Source organism: Phalacrocorax carbo, chromosome 2 (assembly GCF_963921805.1).
Source record: "Phalacrocorax carbo chromosome 2, bPhaCar2.1, whole genome shotgun sequence".
In the NCBI taxonomy this organism is placed as follows: Eukaryota; Metazoa; Chordata; class Aves; order Suliformes; family Phalacrocoracidae; genus Phalacrocorax; species Phalacrocorax carbo.
The window spans coordinates 71,946,401-71,967,606 of NC_087514.1; the positions used below are offsets into that span (position 1 = coordinate 71,946,401).

The 21,206-nt window shown below is 39.6% G+C and overlaps 1 protein-coding gene across 2 annotated transcripts in view; it reads left to right on the plus strand.

The window, feature by feature from the left end:
• The window catches only part of MOCOS (molybdenum cofactor sulfurase), a 227,698-nt gene that overhangs the window by 84,694 nt on the left and 121,798 nt on the right, over window positions 1-21,206 (plus strand). For both annotated transcript variants that reach the window (XM_064443252.1, XM_064443253.1), the window contains exon 4: window positions 395-1,036. In XM_064443252.1, the coding sequence (XP_064299322.1) occupies window positions 395-1,036 (642 nt within the window). The remainder of the gene's footprint in view (window positions 1-394; window positions 1,037-21,206) is intronic.

Sequence of the window (21,206 nt, forward strand, 5' to 3'; positions counted from 1 at the left end):
TTCTGTCTGCTCCAAAGACTTTGTAAACTAAAACCCCTAATAGTTTGCAAATAATAATGGGCTCTCTCAAGGACAGTGTCATTTTAATCATATCCACACTTGATTCTGATGCCACTGAGGGACCAGACTGGCCCTCAGACCCAGGCAGAATTGGCTTCTGTCCTTAAAAACACAGCCACGTTCATTACAGCGTTGGAAAGAGTCTGTTGTGGGCAAAATTATTTGGGTTACACCTGTTGAAGTTTATTGTGCTATTTGGCAAAACCTGCCTACTTCTATTCATATCAGGTGTCAGAGTAGAAGAATTTATGCTGAGGAAAAACAAAATATATCACACAGCAATAAAACAGAAAAATCAGAAAATAACTGGATCTCTTTTCCCCCCATTTTTCAGAATATTGCAACACTTTCACACTACTGCTGAAGATTACACCATCATTTTCACATCTGGATGCACAGCTGCACTTAAACTGGTAGCAGAAGCATTCCCTTGGATACCTGAAGGCACAAAGCAACCCAGCAGTCGATTCTGTTACCTAACTGACAGCCACACGTCTGTGGTGGGTATGAGGGGGATAACTGCCTCAATGAATGTCTTGTCTGTTCCAATAAAACCAAAGGAAATCTTGTTATTGGAAAAGAACAGGTTACCAGCTGAAGAACAAAACTGCACAACACCTCATCTTTTCTCTTATCCAGCTCAGAGCAATTTTTCTGGTACCAAATATCCCCTTTCATGGATACAGGACATAAAATCTGGAAGAGTCTGCCCCGTCAAGATACCAGGGAAGTGGTTTGTTCTACTAGATGCAGCTTCGTATGTGAGCAGTTCTCCATTAGACTTGGGAGTTCACCAAGCTGATTTTATCCCCATCTCGTTCTATAAAATCTTTGGATTCCCAACTGGTTTAGGAGCATTATTGGTAAGCAACCGGATTGCCCCCCTCTTAAGGAAAACCTATTTCGGAGGTGGAACTGCAGCTGCCTACCTCGCAGGAGAGGATTTTTATTTCCCAAGGAAATCTATAGCAGAAAGGTAAGGCTTTGTTTAACAAAATAGGTTTTTTTTGCTCATATTGTTTGTGTCAGACAAATGTTTTAGGGTTGGTGCATGCACTGGACTGTGACACCTGTGCTTTATGCATTTGGATAGGTATTTCACATCTAACACTGTTTTCTTCTTAGTATTTTTTCCTATCTAAAAAACACAATCTGAGTATCTACCTTCCTTCTCTGATCTAGTTTGTCACAACTGGTAAAAATACAAAGTTTCATTCAGTGACATAAAGGTCAGTCCATGCATTTTTTTAATTTATATTTAAGGTACTTCAGTGGAACACTGATTTGTTTTTGAAACTGCACCTGCAGCAGCCAGGCCAAGGTTGATCACACAGTATAATGACCCTCAGTGAAATTGGAAAGTAAGGTCCATGTATTTCACTGGGAAGGTGGCATGCTTTACTCTCAAGAGACACTTTATCAGAAGAACATGTGCAGTAAGATAAATTACCTAGGACAAATATTTGTCGCACTCTAATTCCCTGACTGAGGTTCTGGAGAAGCTATGAAGCTCTCCTACAGATAATAGAGGACACCTAAAGGAGGTCAAAGATACACACATAAGGAAATTCAGGGCAATGGATAAGCTTCCCCAGTTCCTTAACACATTGAAACACCACTCTTAGCGGTGCTTAGTCTCTCTGCCTCTCTCCCTCATGCCAGCAGCAGCTTACACAAACGCAGTAAAGACTCTTCCTTCCTATCTCACATCGAATACATATTCACAAAGGAAATGCTTGAGATCAGCATTTAATATTAAATTATAGTCCTTGAGAGAGGCTAGAGATGAAAAGGGGAAATGATAAAAAAAGCCATTCATGCCTTGCATTTGTTTATGGATGCGTACTCAGCAGCACGATGTCATGCATCTCCCACGACGTAAATGTCTGACCTTTCACTGTACAGGTAGTAATGCATAATGATTCTTCATGTGTGTGCACCTCTTCTAGGTGTGTGCTCTGAGGGCTGCTGTAGGGTTTTGGTTCTGGACTGGTAAATGCAGAGGCTGGCCACGTTAGCCTGGCTCTCTTGCCGTATGAGGCCATGCAGCATTTCTGAAATGGAAATTGGTGCGGTGAATGTCCCAGTTAATCTTTTAATTTAGAAATAAAAACAACGGGGAAACATTGGTGTTCTGTCCTCTGTTTCTGTTTTTTTTGAACCAAAAAGTCTTTGAAATGCACCACTTACTGAAAGTCAGGATGAAAGGGCAGAAAAATCATGGGATCCTTGTGCTCCTGCATCACCTGCAAGCCAAGGAGAAAACCTGCTTTAATTTGACCTAGGCAGGCTCTAATTTCTGAGTGGCTTTTCTAAACATAATTGACACAAGACTCCTGAGATTGCATAGTGCATAAAAATATCTGAAATGTGTTTTGGGTCTCAATTCTGATTTTATACCTTTTTTTTTTTGATTGAGAGGGGAAAGGTATGTGGGAACCTTGAGGGGAGCTCTAGCTCTGGTATCTTTTTCAGGAGTTTTCAGAGGTTGACTAATTATATGCCTTTCAGGTATTTGAGGCTCCCACTGCTTGCAAGGGCTTTTTTTTTAACTGGATCAGAAGAAGGGCCTGCTCTAACCTTTTTTCTACTACAGAGTTGTAAATGAAAGAATTTGTCCAATTTGATTTCTCAGTCAGGCTGGGTACAGATTGTCTAATCTTGGTATGACGGAACCTAACTCAAGTAATCAAATCTGACAGCTGGATATGAGGCATGTGTACTGTTTCCCGTTATACACCAAAGTGTCAGGCAGACAGTCTGAGTGATTGTACACAGGTAAATATTTACATTTGTCCTCATCTAATCCTTTGGTTATTATTTGAAAACCTAATATTTAAAAGTTCGTATTTAGAGCATTATTGAAGCTGTCTGTAATCCCAAGCGAACTGTGGAGACTTAAAAGTCCTACCTGGAGAGACTTGGAAGTTTTCAAAGACAGGTCAGGAATGAGGATAACCACTTTCTTGAAAACATGTAAACAACAGCATTGAAATTCTCAGTCAGTGTCCTCCAAGCTATTTCATCCATTATTTTTTTCTTTCAGATGTTATGGGGTTTTGTTTCGTTATGTTTTTAAAGTGTTTTTCTGGTAATAAAATGCAGAGATAAATCAGTTAGGAACAGAACTACTACATTTCAAATGAAATGCCAGGCCACCATGGCCAAAGCTAATATGATTATCTGTTGGCCATATTTCCATTTCTTTGCCTGTGACTGAAACACCTTGGTCATTATTTCTCATATAAAGAGCAACTCTAGTCAGGTTTTATCTCTGCCAAATTGCAGTAAGGAGCCTCCATCCTTGGAGGTATCCAAACCCAACTGGAGAAGACCCTGAGCAACCTGCTGTAGTTGGATATGCTTTGGGCAGGAGGTTGGACTAGAGATCCCCAGGGGTCCTTTGCAGCCTCTTGTGCTTCTGTGATTGATTCTGTGCACCTCTACCAAGCTCCATCTGCATTCTCTCTTTAGCTATGTCTTTGTGATTTTAAAAGGTTGATTTCTTAAAATTGTTTTTTAAAAAGGCTTGTTTATGGTGCTGGATTAACGTTGGGATTGAATACACTGAAACATGTCATTTCATGTCACAGTTCATAAGGAAACTTGAACTCTAACAAATACCATTGGAAAAGTGGATTAGAATATGTGTATCTGAACACCGTTAGCAGAAGGTATTCCCTGTCCACACATAATCGAAGTGCAGTGTACTAAGGAAATGGCTTTCTCTAAGTCATGGTGAAACTTGAGTGGAGATGTGTAATGAGAAGACTGTCAAAATGGTTACCTTTTGTCTTAATGGATACAGCTTTTGCTAGTGTTTCTTGTACTTTATTTTGTTGTTCTTGCTATACAAATTATTCTAGTGCAGACTCTTTTACATTCCTTTAATACCCTTAAATCACTTCCACATTTTCCCATTTCACGGCAGTAGCCAGTCTCCCTATCTCAACTTTTAAAATCATGTTTATTGTATTTTCATCCTTGTATCAAACAGCTTGACAAATTACTATTATCCTCCACAAATCTAGCCTCATTTCCCCTTTTTTTTTCTGCACAGCATGTGATAATAAAATAATATGATTATGTATAGCAAGAATTCAGTGATAAAATATTCATCATCTGCCCTATTTTTCCTTTATATCTGGGAGTGCTATTCAGAATCTGATCATCCTGGAATTTATGACTAAGGCAAAAGAAGCTGTTGTGTTATCTGTAAATTGGATATCTGCATCTTAGTCTACCAGTGTGAAACATCTAGTGCATTAGCTGTTGCGTGTTTTTCATTTCCAAATGTATTTTCAAAAGCTTTGGAAATCCAGATGGCATGACTTTGTCCTTGATGAGTTTTAGTGGCTCTTGCCTCTGCTGCTTGAATGATTTGACAGCCCCAAAGCAGCACCCACACTTTTGTAGTCTATGATGCATTGTACTTAACCAAAGCAGGTTTCTCTATTCTTGATTCTGTAGCTTTTTATTTCTGAGGTGCTTCAGTGGCTGATATATATCTGACCTGCAGATAAAAGGTTAGATCCCTTAGGTTCTGCAGGAGACGTCCTTAATTAGGGCCCACCCAGGAACTACAGTGGAGAGCTATGCTGGAGATCACCGAGACAACTCTGCGCATGCCTATGCGGGTATGTGTATAGTGACAAGGTTTGGCTCCTCAATTGCGTGCTGAGTTTGTGCATGCTGAGGAGGAGGGAAGGAAGGAGTGGAAAATAGAGGCAGAAAGGTAGGGATGAGAGCTATCACTAGGATCCTAAGAGCTGGAGCTGGAGACAAAACCCTGAAGCTGGGTGGTGGATATGGAGCAGCTCAAGACTCCCTTGGCAAAAAACTGGTCTTCTTCTTGAAGGTGTTAATTGCATGTTTCTGTCAGTGTAGGAAGAATATAGTGACAGGTGCTGGTTTATTCCTTAGAAACTCTTCATTTTGCTGAGAAATCACCTAAAGACTGGACCGTGTGTAGAAGAGCACAATACTTAGTGCATGTGCTCACCTTGTAGTCTAGCACATGCCCATTGACTCCACACTCAAGGGCTCTGTCCGCCTACCCATGATTATTTTAAAGTGGTAAGTGGGCTTAAATATCACCCTGGTGGCTAGTACTTTTTGTTCAAAGCATTTTGTTTTGCTACTTCCACGTTTTTGTGATGTTTAGTGATCTCCAAAAAGGACCACTTATGGATGAATTTCCAAATCCATAAAATTCCTGAACAAACAGCTTTTCAAACAGCAGTGATGACTTTCAGATGAGATACTTGGGAAGTGACAGGGGTCTTTATCTAATTTCTAATGGGCATTTGCACCATGAGGCTGCCTTCTGCACCTGAAAGAACTATTGCAGCCACTGACAGGGACTCGTAAGCCTGAACAGGCAACAAGAGAGTGAGCAAGTCTCTTCCTTCTTCTCACCCTGCCTAGGGCCACCCTGTCCTGCAGAGATGAAAGGCCAGAGGCCATTGAGCAGAGCTGTGTAGGATTCTGTTGTGGTTTAACCCCAACTGGCAACCAAGCACCACGCAGCCGCTTGCTCACTCCCCACTGGTGGGTTGGGGGAGAGAATCGGAAAAGTAAAAGTGAGAAAACTGGTGGGTTGAGATAAAGACAGTTTCACAGGTAAAGCAAAAGCCCCACACGCAAGCAAAGCAAAACAAGAGATTCATTCACTCCTTCCCATGGGCAGGCAGGTGTTCAACCATCTCCAGGAAAGCAGGGCTCCATCACACGTAATGGTTACTTGGGAAGACAAATGCCATCATTCCAAATGTCCCCCCCTTCCTTTCTCTTTCCCCACCTTTTTAAGCTGAGCATGACATCATATGGTATGGGATATCCCTTTGGTCAGTTGGGGTCAGCTGTCCCAGCTGTGTCCCCTCCCAGCTTCTTGTGCCCCCCCAGCTCACTCGCTGGTGGGGTGGGGTGAGGAGCAGAAAAGGCCTTGACTCACTGTAAGCCCTGCTCAGCAGTGACTGAAACATCTCTTTATTATCAACACTGTTTTCAGCACAAATGCCAAACACAGCCCCATACCAGCTACTGTGAAGAAAATTAACTCTATCCCAGCCAAAACCAGCACAGATTCTCACACAGCTGCTCTCCCTGTCTGAAAGGCAGACAAAGTCCTTCCATTTAGCTGATAGAACTTAATTCTGGCAGCTTTTACAACTGTTTTTCACAACAAAAGCTGTGGAAAAGTAAATGAAAAGGAGAGTTTTTGCTTTCTGAGTAACTATAGGAAGGTTCAAATAACCTGTTATTCTTTTCTTTCTCTGCTGAAGTGTAAGCATCTGCTAGAAAGCTTCATGCAGTCTGTCTTGTTACCTCTCAGGACATCCAAGGTGGCAGTTGACATTTTCTGTGTTTTTCTGCCAGCATCACTGCAGCCAGCCAGCTTCTTCAGTATTTGATGCAAAGGGAAGTTTTTCTTAAGCTTTTTTTTTTTTTTTTCAACTCCCACCATTAAGGAGCCATTCATATGTCATTTTGCACTCTAATCCTCCAGGTGATTATTTTTTTCAGTAGTGAAGTTGTTTCATAGCTCCAAAACTCAACATAGTCAGAAATAACTGGAAATTGTAAATCAGTGAGCCAAACTGAATCCTGTGGGGATCACTTTTGATCTTGTTTCACCACCGGATTCACCTTAAGTTACTGAATCTGGAATAAGCCGAAAGCATTGCCTCTAATAAATGCTTATAGAGCACAACCAAACACTTAAAAATGTGCTTGGGAACTTGGACTAGCGGGCAGTCACCCAAAAAGAAGCAAAAACGTAGGTAAAACTTTGGAGAGGCAATACAGTTGGCAGTGATGGCTTGCTTTAGTCAGTCAGCCCCAGCTCTAATCATTTGTACAACTCTCAGATGTCCTTATTTATATTCACAACCTCTTGCCTTGAAAACTCCTATCAGTTTTGAAGACAGCTTTTATTCCTGAACTTTTGTTCGAGCAGCTGGTGTTGCAGTTCTTTTTACCTACACAGCTGGAGAAGGTTGGTGGTTAGGGTCTTCTAGGTTACACAAAGTCCTAGTTCGGTGCTTCCTGCAGAGGTTCAGAGAGACACCTCCTGGAGTACAAAGTCAGCTGTAACTACCAGGGTCTTCCAGCAGAGATTTTGGAAAAAAAAGAAATCACCTTCTGCTCTACTTCTGAAGTGCCTGCTCCTATGTCTTACAGAGTCCAGAGCCACAGGAGAGGGTTCTCACCTGAATAAGCTCTTTGCAATGTTCCAGGGAGAAATAAGATTTGAGTTGTGGTTTTATCCTCGGTGTTTCCTATTGCACAGCTGGGAAATCCCAGTCTGAAGTGGGTCACATATAGGGCTTAGAGCTGTAAATGCGAGGAATGAGCCAAAAAGATAGGCATCATGCTGGTTGATGTCTAAACGTTTGGGTCTGTCGCAGCATGCAGTTAGAGTGTACAGATTCCCAAACTACTACTGATCAAGCCTGTTCAGGTCCTCAATGCAATGAACCCACAGTGCCAGACATCCACGCCAGGTAATTTACATTGCCTCTGAGGAAGACAGTACATTCAGGCGTGCTGGAGTGTCTCTGTGCTAGGCTGCAATCTACAGTATGGAAATTAATACAGGGGGAGGTGTTTTTTTCAGGCATGGAAGGTAGTGGATCTCGCACACTTTTTAGCAACGTTCAGCAAAATGAAATTAATAAAAACCATAGATACAAAGAATTTTAAGCTGTACTGAGGATTCTCTTACTTGGAAGTAGGCTGAAGTAAACTAAGCGTGTTTCTTCTTTCTTGCCAAAGTCTCATTGAAAGAGAGTAGTAATCATGTGGCTATCGTAGTTACATGCCTAGGGCACAGAGGCTCATGTAAATCACATCAAGCGTCAATCTGTATTGTTAAGCACCTCCATCCCAGTATATGACTGGCACCAAATTATTGACTTATGAAATAAACCTTATAAATTGCTAGGGAGCTACAATGCATGCATTTTGAAATAAAAGAAAGAAAACTGCAGCACATTATAAAATGAAGTTTTCTTAAAATATTAAATGTTTTGAGATGATAGCAAGAAAGGGATTCTGTTATATACCAGGACTTGATTTTGCCTTTGATCAAATACAGTAAAAATTCTGCCCGCACCAGGATGTATCTTTGCAGTTGTCGTGGCTAGCAAGTTGTCATGGCATAGGTTTACACTAGGGAGTTCTTATACTCAAATTTGGAGTCAAACTTTTTCCCTAAGTCTTCTTCAAGAGGCTTTGTGAATTTCTAGCACCAGCTATTGGGATTTTACAGGTTTTGTTTTCTGGTGATAAATTCATTGTATGCTTTTTATTCTGCTTTGTAGATTTTACATTTGAGGTTAACTTGTTTGATATATGACAAAAAACAATGGTAAGTTGTTCGGCATAAAAGTAATGTTTTTTTCTTCACCATTTGGACTGTGTACTTAGAATATCTTGATATTAGCATGTAAAAGGGTGAGACTGGCTTTTTGACCCAGTCGTCATTTGCAACATAGAAATCTTGTTCAGGTAATGTTAAGGGATTGATTTACTTCAAAGCGCAGGAATTAAAGCTTTTGCTTTCTCTTTTTACCTCAGGCAGTTCTTAGGAACAGGAATTGCTGTAAATACTCCATGGTATAGTACATAATTAGTATAATGCTCTTAGTTTGACTCCTGAAGTCTTAGAGACAAAAGCATGAGCTAAAGCAGACATACGGAAGAGCTATAACTAGTATCAGGGGGTTAATTTAGATATTTAACATTATTTTAACCTAGTTTTTATGTGCTCTTAATCCTCCGGCATGTGTGCCTGCGTTTTAAGTACTTCCACAGTGATGCTGAAATTGTTCCAAGTTGGTTATTGAAGCTTTATTGGCTCCTTTGGAGTGACTTTAATCTCAGTTTAGAGACTGCAGCCTGAGACGTGCAGAAAGCACCGCGCCCAGGCAGGAGCGAGTGCAGCCGCGTGCCTGGCTCTGCACAGGGCGCGTCCCTACACCTCCCCAGAACCACCCAAGAAGGGATGAATCCTTCTCACGTCTTCCCTCCTTCCCCAGGAAATCAATAACTGCTTTTCCTAAACTTTGGTGGGGTGCTTCCCTGCTCCTTCCTTGTGCTATAGTAGCGCTGCTGCCCAAGCAGGGGAAAAGTGGTAAGAAGGTCATCGGGGCAGAGAATGACCATTGAAAGGGTTTATTTTCTCTATTTGGGGATTTTTTTTTTAAAGCATGAGGTGATGTGAGCAGGAGAAAGGCATGAGCTAATAGAAATGAGAAAAAGTAGAATGGAGATGACGAAAACGGGAAAAGTTGAAACAACGTGTTTGTAAAGGTAGCAGCCCTGTGCCCCAGATGTGGTGATATGAGGTTGCTGCTGTGAGGGTGGCAGCTCTGCATGGGGAGAGGCAGGTCTGCTCCTGTACCTGACATAACCACACAAGGGGAGACCCTTCAGGCAGGATGAGGGGCGCTGCCTTGTGAAGGGGTTTTCTTCATGAACTGTTAGCAGCGAGCAGGCAAATTCTAGAAATACGGCTCAATGTCTCTGTCTGGTCACATGTCTCTGATCTGCAGATGGGTAGTGATGGCTCATTGAAAGCTGTCATGAGTTTTGGGTCAGGGCCGTTCCCATTGGCATGTACCAAAGCTTCTGGCATGTCTTCTGCATAGACACTGCCACAGTGGGCTCCAAAGCAGCCACTGCAATTTGTGGTTCCACAAGTCTTTCTGTTTTGGGGACTAAATGGGTCTGAACTGCAGGATACTACTGTGCACTGGTGCCATACTGCCCAGGTCCTCCTCCAGCCGGGTGGACTTCGCACCGCAGACTGAGACACTCGGATCCCCGTGTGGAGTCAGGGCTTGCAGGCTTTGTAGGCTCACAGCTGTGAATCACAGAATCACAGCCTGGAAGGGACCTCAGGGATCATCTAGTCCAACCTTTCTAGGAAGAGCACAGTCTAGACAAGATGGCCCAGCACCCTGCCCAGACGACTCTTGAAGGCGTCCAACGTGGCCGAATCAACCACTTCCCTGGGGAGATTATTCCAATGGGTGACTGTCCTCACTGTGAAAAATTTCCCTCTGGTGTCCAATCGGAATCTCCCGAAGAGCAACTTGTGTCCGTTCCCCCTTGTCCTCTCCATGTGACTCTGTGTAAAAAGGGAGTCTCCATCTTCTTTGTAGCTACCCCTTAAGAACTGGTACATGGTGATGAGATCCCCTCTAAGCCTCCTTTTCCTAAGGCTGAAATTTTTTAATTTGTTTTTTTCAAGCTTGAGGGGGCTTTTAATCCATTTTTCTTCCTCCCTTCCCAACATCTATAAATATTTAGAAATAAAGCAGAAAACACACTTCAGTGCTCACTTAAAATAACTTTTCCCTATGCTTTTCACAAACTTCATCATCGTAATTTTCCACCAAATCTTTGAATGAATGACCACATGAGACGACGATCTCTTCTTTGACCAGATGATGCAAAGCTACCCAGTCTGTCCAGCTGAGTGAAGTCAAAGTTTAATTTTCCATGTCTGGATGAGAGCTGAATCCCTTATGGCCCTCTGTTACCCGGTAGAGCAAAGCAACCGGGGCCGTGAACCCCATGCCAGTCCATTTGCTAGGGCTGGTGGTGAGCCAGTGCCTTTGCAAGCTGAGCTCCATGGCAGGCTGTGGGCGCCTCTCCAGATACACACACCCTGGGAGCAAGGTTGACTGGCTGCACAAACCCTGCATTTTGAACCATCTTGGTTTCAACAGTTTTGTGATTTTCCCATTGAAACCTGTTCCATCATAAAATCCCATCCAGTTCTGCAGCAGGGTTCCCTGTGCGGGGCTCAGTTTCACATAGAGCTGAGGTACTTGTACTGGGTAAATCAAGGACGATTTTGGATGCATAGAGGAGAAGGTCTGGGGGGGATGAGAGTGGTCATCACCCACCCAGGCCTCTCTGTGGGAACAGTGATGGGGAACAACTTTTAGACTTAGGAAAGAATCCTGAGTTGGGTTTTAAAACAGAGTAACGCAGAGCAAGGAAAGCAGTGGGAGGGGAATAATGGTGTCTGTTCTCCAGTTCAGAAAAGGACTGAAGCATATATATTTAATTCAATCTCTAGTTCAAAAACTTCTCTGAGCATTAACAGGGACTTCAGCTTGTTCTTTAAGTAGAATAGGTTTATGCTAATTTCAGTGCTGTATTTCTGTGTGGATCCTTTTGGAAGCAAAACTCTTAGGAGATACTTTTTTTCTCCCTTTATAGCAGATCCTGTCCCCCTACTACTTGTGTGGATTTGGGTTTATTCTTTCTGCTGGGCAGGGGGCAGAGGGAGGCATGGTGGAGTGGCTGGCAATTAAAATTACTGGCTGAATGCAATTTAATTCTTCCAAAATGGGATGGGGCTAGGTTGTTTCCTTTAACATTTCATCCTTAATGCAAATAGTCATTATACAATGAACAGGTATACTCTTCTAATAGAAACTGATACTAAGGTTATGTCAGGAAATGCCTGACCACGAGTGACAAAGCATCTCCTCTTCTATAACATACTAATGCACTATAGTGTGATGTGTTGATGGTAACTGGTTTTGCTTACTTTTATTTGCCCTTTTCAGGAAGAATGTGCTAAAAATCAGTGGTTTTCAGCCTGTTGAGATCCATGAACTCACCATAAAGGCTCCACAAAAGGAGACCAAAACACCTTCATATATCATGTGGCAACCATGTGTGTGGTGTTTCGAAAGAGATCTTCACCTTCACTGGATCTTTTCCTAGTCCAGTGACTTCCATCCACTCAGAATCATACTTCTAAAATCTTTTTTTTTGAAAGGTTTTCTCGATCAGAGTTAGTCTTGTCAGTATCACCAGAGACAAGTCTTATCATTTGAGAGAAGGATATATTTTTGCAGTCTGAATAAAGTTGGAATACAAGAGAGCAAGCTGAAATGCCCATAAAGGTTTGTCTATTAATAGCAGAAGATTCACAAAGCCATCTTAAATTTAGTGACTCAGATTATGTGACTTCTTATGTGATACCCATATTATTTTATATATTATTTATAGCTAAGCTACAGAGAGCTACTTTTTAAAAACGTTCACTGGTCACTGGCTCCCTAGTGGGGAGAAAGAGGTCTATAGAAACAGAGTACTTTAAACGTTTATCTTATATCACTCAGGCTAATATTTGAAGATTACAAGTGCAAGCATGGGGTTTGTTTTGGTTTTTTTTCTTCATCTTCTTACTAGTCAAATATATGCAAGACTGCATCTGGCAGTTGTGCTCTTGGGAACCCATGAAAGAAGCATCTACAGGCTTCTCAAACAGATTTAATTCAGAGGAAAAAGGAAAATATTGATGCTCTTGAGAAAAAAAGGTTTTACAGTCTTTCCTGACTTTCACATATAAGCAACAGTTTCCAAAACAGGAAATACTCAGATTTGATTAAACACTTGGCTGTCACATTTCAGGCTGTTCATGTTCAATTAAAAAAATCAGAGGATTCTCTAGCATTATTATAATCTACTTTTTCCATATCTAGGCATTTATATTATCAAATAACATCTGCTATGGCTTAATAACTGTGTCAAATGATTGTAATAGCTTTATTTTCGGTGAATTTTATGATAAAAAGTTTTCAAGTTACAGCAGGGAAAGTACTTATGCTGAAAGGTTTGTATCTTCTATTTCATACTTTATGGCAGACATTTTGCAGTTATGCCTTCAGATAGTACTCCGACGTGGCCCTTTTTTTGTTTTTCTTTTGATTGCAGCTGGTGCCAATAGTTTGTAAGTTCAGCAATATAGACTGCGTGAATTTTCTTCATGACATCCACTGCTAAAAAGTGGTTAGTATGAATCTAATTCTTCTTATCACTCAGTTTGGCCTAAATTAGAGGTGTCTTAGTTGGTCTTAAGGCAGCTACTCCAATATATGACCAGTTTAAGTGAGAAAAAGGGCATGCTGCTTTTGTCAGTGACAGGTTTAGCATGATCTGTTCTCCTGGGCAAAACAATAAATTAATGCTAAATAGCAGTAACCCAGTTAACCCTTCCTACAAAAGCAAATTGTTTTTTAAAGTTTTTCTGCTCTCAATCTGCAAATGAAGGCAGCTGCTTTGAAGTCATCATCAGTATTAAAGAAGGATGTTGTTCATGTCAGATTATGTTTAGGTCTTGTTTCTTGTGTATATATATTTTTCCTGTATTTCATCACGATGGGTTAGTCTAGAAGGACTGTATCAAAATAAAGAGCCAGAGTCATTGTTAGCCTTAGATTTTCTGACTTTGTCTTGAGAAACAGAAGATAAAAGGTAAAATAAACCTTACATGAGCTTTTATCAAATTGAACAAAGCATGTATATGCATATAAGAAATATAATCCTTCACTGTGGAATACCAATATGTGGACACCAAGTTAACTCTAATCATCTTTTACTGGTAATCATTTGTAACCTTTTCCTAGCATCATCTTTACTACTCGGTTCTAGTATAGTTCAAATCACATCTCTGTGTGACAGCCATCTTTCAAAATAAGGTTTTTACACATCAGATATTTATACATGAGACTGTTCTCTCTTTTAAAGCAATAGATTTCATGCTGGTTTGACTGCCAGATTAATTTAGAAAGCACCAGTAATGCAGTGAGACATTAGCATTTGGGGCCCAATGGTCTGAACATTAGAACTTGGTCAGTATAAGAAGACAAGGATATTGTGTGTTATTTGTTGAGTATCACAAACTTAGCTGTGGCTCTGTCTGTCTTTTTTTGGATATTGTACATCTGAGTAGGAAACAGTCCCCTCATATTTAGCCATTCACTGTTTTTTCTGGATTTGCATTACTGTAGCCGGATCAGGCGGACATCCTAAAAGATCGCCTTACTTTCTGTGAAGTATAAATACTCCCCTGAATTATCTGGATTTTCCTGGAAGTTTGTAGATGTCATATACAAAATCTCTCTTTTGGAAATTTGTTTTGTAATCCAAGATCACATACTTCCTTAGAGTTATTTTAATACATATTCATCTAAAACCATTCTTTCTATATGGAAAATTTTATTCTGCAGAGCCACTTTGAATAATAGTGTAGGAATGTTGCTTGACAGAGATTTCTACCTTTAATCTTGTCTAATCTAATTAGACATCAGATTTTTTTGGATGCAGTTTTTAGTTTCTGCATTGTGTACTGAAAACACATGGCCATCTTTCTGAAGTTATTAAATATTCCACAAATAGCATAATGTTCCACTTCCTTTTTAAAAATTATTTTCTGAAGTTGCCAGAATCTCTATTAAGTTTGACATCTCGCACTTTTTAAAAAGTATTGTTAAGTATTTTAAAAAGTTTTGGTTTAATTTTGTCTGCTGTTTCACTAAAATGCAAATATTTCATGGGAAAGCATCACTTTAGGTGACTTCCTAATGTAAAAATGTAAAAGTCAAAATGGAATATTTGGTTGAAATGTCATAATTCTCCTTTTATTTACAGGTAACTTGTATTTTATGTAAGTTTTAATATGTAGTCATATTTTTAGGGTTAGCATCAACATGTTCAATATTTCATCATAAGCTGCTGTAGTGGTTGCAAGGTCAAAGTATTTTTTTTATTTTCCTGTCACTATAACTTTCAAGATTTCAAATATTTATTTTTTGTACTTGCTTTAGTATGACCCTTAGCATAACACATGTAGGCCCAGAGAGCTTCTACTCTGTTGTGCTAAAAGCCTAGGAACACCATTCGCAGGTTGTCAAAAATGGGACGCACTAAATAAGAATAGCTTAAGCTCTTTGGGGGAAAAGTGACAGAACTGCTGTGTAGAGGCCTGTTGGCCCAATTCATCTTCTGTTGGACTCAACAGGAGACCTTTGATTACGTTCTACATGCCAAACTTTATCCCTTTAAATCATTTAAAGTGATTTTTAAAATGCATGAATTCTCATTGATTCTCTATCTAGACATTTCTTGTTGATTTTCTTAGACCGAACGCTACAGAACTGGGGTGGAGCTGGAAAACCACCTCTCTGATTGTTCATAAGAATTACACTCTTGGCATTTAATGAATGTGATGATTAAATTAGATCAACAAGAAGAAGCAGGACCGTGCACTTCAGCTGACATTTTCTAAAGAATCTGGAATGTGTGAATGTATAGAAGGACACCACGGTTGGTTTACCAGTAGACAGATAACCATGGAAAAATTCCTCCAAGCTCTGACCGCGTGGAAGTATACATTCTAGAACTAACATCGTCATGCAGCTGTAGGTCTTCCCATTCTCTGTTACTAAGCGGAGGGTTTACAATGTGTTTTACACACAGAGATGCAAGGTGCAGTTTTAAATTTTACTGAGGACTAAACGCTGTGGTGTGGCTAACCAGATCTTGATAAAGTACTTGGCCTGCAAAACATTTTAAGTAATAGGATATAATGAAGCCAATTTTATCTTAATAACTTGATTCCATTTCCAAGAATGTTAAGCACCTTCATAATTTTCTTGTTTGTATTCTTTAAACTGTGTTGCTTATGTAAGTTCACAACAGAGCATGGGTAAACATTAGTAATGGAATTGACAGAAAACTGTAACTCCAGCCGAGAAGACATCCAAATATGTTCAGCTTCTATGCAAAATATGAATCAAACTGTGCTATGCTTCTCTCGTTAAAGGAGAATGGTCTCCCAGATTGTTAGTGTGCCAGTTCGTAACAGACATCCTAAATATTTTCTGTAAATCCTTCTATTATGGAATAAAGTATATGAAGATTAATATCCACAGTATGAACACACCTGCAGTCTTCATTTGTATGAAATATGTATAGGAATGTAGATATATTCATTTTGTGTTCTCTAAAAATTTCTCTGATACCTGCATGCTATCAACATTGTCACCAAATCCTTGCGCACCTTATTGGATGTGTTACCTGTTAAGATCAACTATATGAATTTTTCAGAAATTCAGATTATTTGACAAATCAAACTTACAGTATAACTATGGTTTGAAGTACAGCAAATATGGGTTTTATTTCAGCTCTCTGTGTGCAAGAAAATGTAAATTAACACATACTTCCCTGTTGCAGGGAGCACTGAATAAGTTCTGATTTAATCTCCCTTCCTGTCTGATGAACACAAATGCTTGGCAATCAGAACTGTGAGTCAAAGATAAAGGAAGATTTCTTATCCTAGTCTGGTTTATTTAAATGATGAGCTAAAGGGGGGAACGTGAATCTTGAAGAGATCATGTTGTAGTTAATGAAGCAGTTATAAAAGCCAATGAGATCTACCTTCATCTATTTAAATGGCCACAGGAATGTTAAAAATTTATATGATCATAAGAATTCTCAGCAGAACATCTTATTTAAGTAAACTTTTCTTATCTCGGCTGCTTTCCCAAGTTAAAGATTAATAATCTATTAATTTAACATTTCTGAAGCTTTTCTTTCCTCAGGTACACAAAGAATTTAACAAGGAAAACCCAACTGTCATTAAGTACCGTGTGGGGTTCATTCAGATACTTTTTAATCTATAGTGGCATATTGAAAAGGTGTGAAAATACTTGACAAGTCTGTCAAATTTGTTCTTATGTGGGTGTCCTGAAGGGGGTGGAGGAAGAGTAGTATTCACTCACTATATTTATGTCCGCAAATTGCACTGTCAACACATTTTCAAGGTGCAGATGACACGTACGAAAAGGAAAACTCTATACACACAAACAAGGAGAGCATGCCACTAGTGAGTTTCTTCATGGAATTACTGACCAAACAATATCTAAGCCATAGGGATGGGTGCAGCATATTGCTTGATGAATACTTTTTCCTCCAGCTTAAACTGAGAACTCTTTCTTTCTCTGAGCCTACGGGAGATCGAAGCCTGTAGCTAATATCCAGAGTGACAGAGGCATGGGACCCCATGTCTTACGACAGGTTAATTTTCAGTTCCACATGGTCCTGTGGGTAAGCCCTGTCTTATATCCTTTGCCTTTGAATTCTGGCTGGCTGAACAGCGACTCAGGCAGTGACCTGGCAAACAGGCTGATCAGTGTGCACCGTCAGAAGGCGAGCAATAGCTACAATACTGTATTCCTAACTATTTCTAACTTTGCTGGGCAATTTGCCCTGCCTTGCTGTTAGCATGTCTGTAGACTTAACTGTACAGAAGGTAATCGTAGAGTCGCCATCCCTGGAGGTATTTAAAAGATGTGTAGACGTAGCACTTCAGGGCATGGTTTAGGAGACGTGGTAGTGTTGGGTTGACCGTTGGACTTGATGATCCTAGAGGTCTTTTCCAACCTTAATGATTCTATGATTCTATAATAACAGAAGCCATGTCTCCTCCTCACCTTTTCTCTGGGCTGTGCTGAGGTGCATATTGATTACAGCTACAGATTAAAGTTTAGAAAACATTGGAAGAACTTAATAATACAGAAAACATCAGCATAGCAACTCAGTACTCAGTAAACTTGTAATGGCTTTACTGTTTTGGGGCTTCTCATGATAAGTCTTTGAGTGATGCTGTCCTCAGGACAAATAATGTGGAACTTAACTCTTTCTGTAATAACAGCTGATTAATCACTTAATTTCAAACTGGTCGCTTTCCAGGCATACACTGCTTTTTTTGAAGTTTTAATACGAGATTATTTACACTGTTCTTGTGCCCATTCAGTTTCCATTGAAAACCTAAATACATGACAAATTCTCTAATCCAAAGTTTTCGTTTAGGGAAGAGGCCAAAACCCAGACATTGAACCCAGCTGTTTTCATTTCACGAGCAGAAGAGTAGCATGTTTTAAGCGTGCTTCTCTAGTCCAGGCTGTGCATGGTGCTGTAACCAGAAGTGTTCAGCCGAATTCTTGTCCCTGACACTCCGAGGACATGGGAGTGTTGTAGTCTCTATAGTCTAAAATGCAAGTGAGGCAAGTTTCATAAGTTGCAGTAACCTAATTTACTGGACCAACTGCTACAGCTGGGAAATCTGTTTACCTCTCTTTATAGAACTTGCCTTATGAGATTTAGACACCATTAAATCAAGCAGCATTTGCTGGCTCTCCACTGAAAATAAATAGACATCCAGGCACCTTCTTCTGCTTCTTTCCCATTTCTCCTTAAGCTAAAACCAGAATTCTAACAAAGTTTAATTTCTAGGGAATAGCCCTACTGTAGGGATGAAATTTAGTTCTTAAATTTAAAACAAAGCAGACTATAACTTCATTTGTACTGGAACATATAGTTATCAATCGCAGCAGAGATTTTCTGGCTTCATATACCACAGTGATTTGACATCCCATGGTGATATAATTACTATATGCATTACAGATCTGCAGGAAAAAGAAAGCAATGACAGTACCATTTGTCTGATTTCCATAGGGGAAAATATCTTTGGCATCTGCTTCTGTTTTCAGACAAAAAAAAAGGAAAAAAAAAACCCCAGACTTCTCTGACAGTCTTTGCATGACATTAAGCTAAAATGCATAGCAAAAGTAAGATAATCTCCTTTTTAATACACCTTTGAATAAACCCTAATCCTAAAAGGAGGAAAAAATTACAGTTAGCAGTATCATTTCAGAACGATGGGAGTTTTTTTATTTCAATATACCTAGTGTAAGTGAACACTGTCTAGGTTAGTGACTGATTTTGAAACAGCATCTTACACTCAAAGAGGAACTTGATTCTGCAACCTCAGGCAACTAAAATTCAGCGAGGCATGGTGTCTATTGTGTTTCCTCTATTTGTTTAATAACGTACGTATCTAGACAGCCCCATTTAGGTTTAGAAGTTCAGGTCCCCGCTGGGTCTTCTTGCAATCTCAGGGCAGATCCGAGAAGACAGTGTTACCTTGTTCTATTTCCAACATTCTGTCTTAGTATTTTTATTTCAATTACTTCCCTAATTGTGGGGAAAATATAGTCAACAAAGTGATAAAACCTTGAATTCTTTTCATCCTGGCAATTAGATTACCATTTAAAATGAGCATTTCTTTATGACTGAAAAGTTCAAAGTTTGTCTTTTCCCTTTTAGCATTGCCTTATAGCAGCATCCTAAGAGAATAAGACCTTCTTGGCATATATGAGATGCATCAGTAATAATCCTGTTTGCATTGGTAGAAAATGTTGACATTCAGACTAAAAACTCGTGACAGTTTTGCAGGCTTTTTTTATAAATTACATTTTTATGATCTTCCTTGTAAGATTATCCCAATGAAATGTTGACTCATTATTCTGTTTTCACTCCATCGTTTTTCTGGTTTTGTTTTGCAATCCCCTGATTATACTTGACTCTTAAGAAAAGCTTTAGAGAATGCCCTGTATTTGCAGTGTGAATTATGATTGTGCCAGTGTGCATAACAATTACATTACAAATATTTCCTCAGCCATTTGATAAAGACTCAAATTAAGAAAAATAATTACCAGTACAATTACAATTATATATAATTACGCTATATTCAATTTAGTTTATCGCTAACCTCCTCTTGCCACAATGTGTTGAAGAATGAGATTTTTAGCTGACTGTATTGGAAGTAAACATGGATTCTTCTGTCCTTTACGACATATTTTGCTTAAATGAAGGGTTTTATCAGCATGTTTTCTCACCAGAAAATAATGCAGTTTAGCTGGTCCAACTTCAAAACTTCAAAAACAGCCTCCCAGATGAAGACTTTTTTTTCTAATGTGGAGTTTATCTTCAGTTAGGTTAGAGAGAGTCCTAACAATGCTAATTCCTTAATATAAACATACTTCCTTAATGATAAACTACCTATACCTGGGCAAACAGAGTCAATGTGTATTTATACAGTAAGAGATGTATGGCTGCTGGACATTTTCCCCAACCTAGAAATTGGCTAAACACATCAAACTCTTTCCCAGTGACGCACGAAGTCCTCCAGAACATTGAGTGAGGACCCAGTGTCTCCAAGAGGGAGCAGTGCAAATTTCTGGCACTTATTTAGCATAAATATTAGCCATGGGCTAATCAGTCTGTATCAAAACACCCCAGGAGGCAGAACAGCTAAGATGTACTAACTTGCTTTGTTTGCTTAGAGCTAGTGTGTAGGTACCTGCTATTCTCAAGAACTCCACCTACACTGTCTTGCTTTGGAAGGATTCATCAGCCCTTTATAAAAAACAAAGGAGAACAAGTGCTCTAGGAAAGAAAGGGCTGTTTATGTTGCATCTTACATTTTAAGAAGTGCTCTGTGGTGCTCCATTGCTGCTTCTTCTGACCCGAAGTACTCAACAAGACCATGTTATCTGGACACATGCCTCTTAAATGGTACGCAGTTTTGCTGACCAGGAGAGGCTACATACAGCATAGCCTGTATGGTAGTATTGTTGTTTATTACAGGTGTTATTTGGTATCTTCTTTATGTTGCCTTCAAATAGTCCCTTGATATTTTAAAGCAATCCTCACATGTTAAACAGTCATGTTAATTCTGCTTTTCAGAGACTCTGAGACTAAATATTTTCTCTTTTCTGCTTGCTTTAGGGAATTCTTGTCCTATTCCAGATGAAATCCTGATTTTAGACAGTCTCTCTGTGCAGCTCTGTGTCTTACATGTACATAATACTGATTACTTGCAGTTCTTTATTCAGTATGCAATCTGCTAGTGTACATTGACTCCACAAAGGAGTAATAGCCTATGATTAAAGGAAATTCTTGGGATTTGAGAGATCTGGATCATCTTTCTTTTTCAAGTTCTATAAAATTTTTATTTGTTTGAATTTAGGATGAGTATCTTTGCTGTTTAACACAATTTTTGAAAACAGCTGCAGATTTTATTCCCTAGCCTGTATTAAACTCTGAAATCCAAAATCGATGTTAGTTGGCGAAACAGTAGCTATTCCCAGCACCTGAAAACAGAACTCATAATATCTCAAAATGGGAACCACAGCTCTTTTCTTTTTAAGCTCCAGTTCACCTTCATAAAGCAGGAGAGCAGTATTTATCTGCTGTGTGTGGGCACTGCAAGAAAGTCAGTCAGAGCTGCACTAAGATTTGGTTTTAAATAGTGACTGAGGAAAACAGTCAAACAAAGATAATAAACATACAGTTGCATTTAGGTTAATGTACACTGCTTGTATTTCATTATCATCTCTTTATGGGAATGTCCACAGTAGGACACAAGGTATTAATTTATAACCTGTTAACTGTAGTTAGCAGCATTGAGCTGACATACTGTGCAGAGT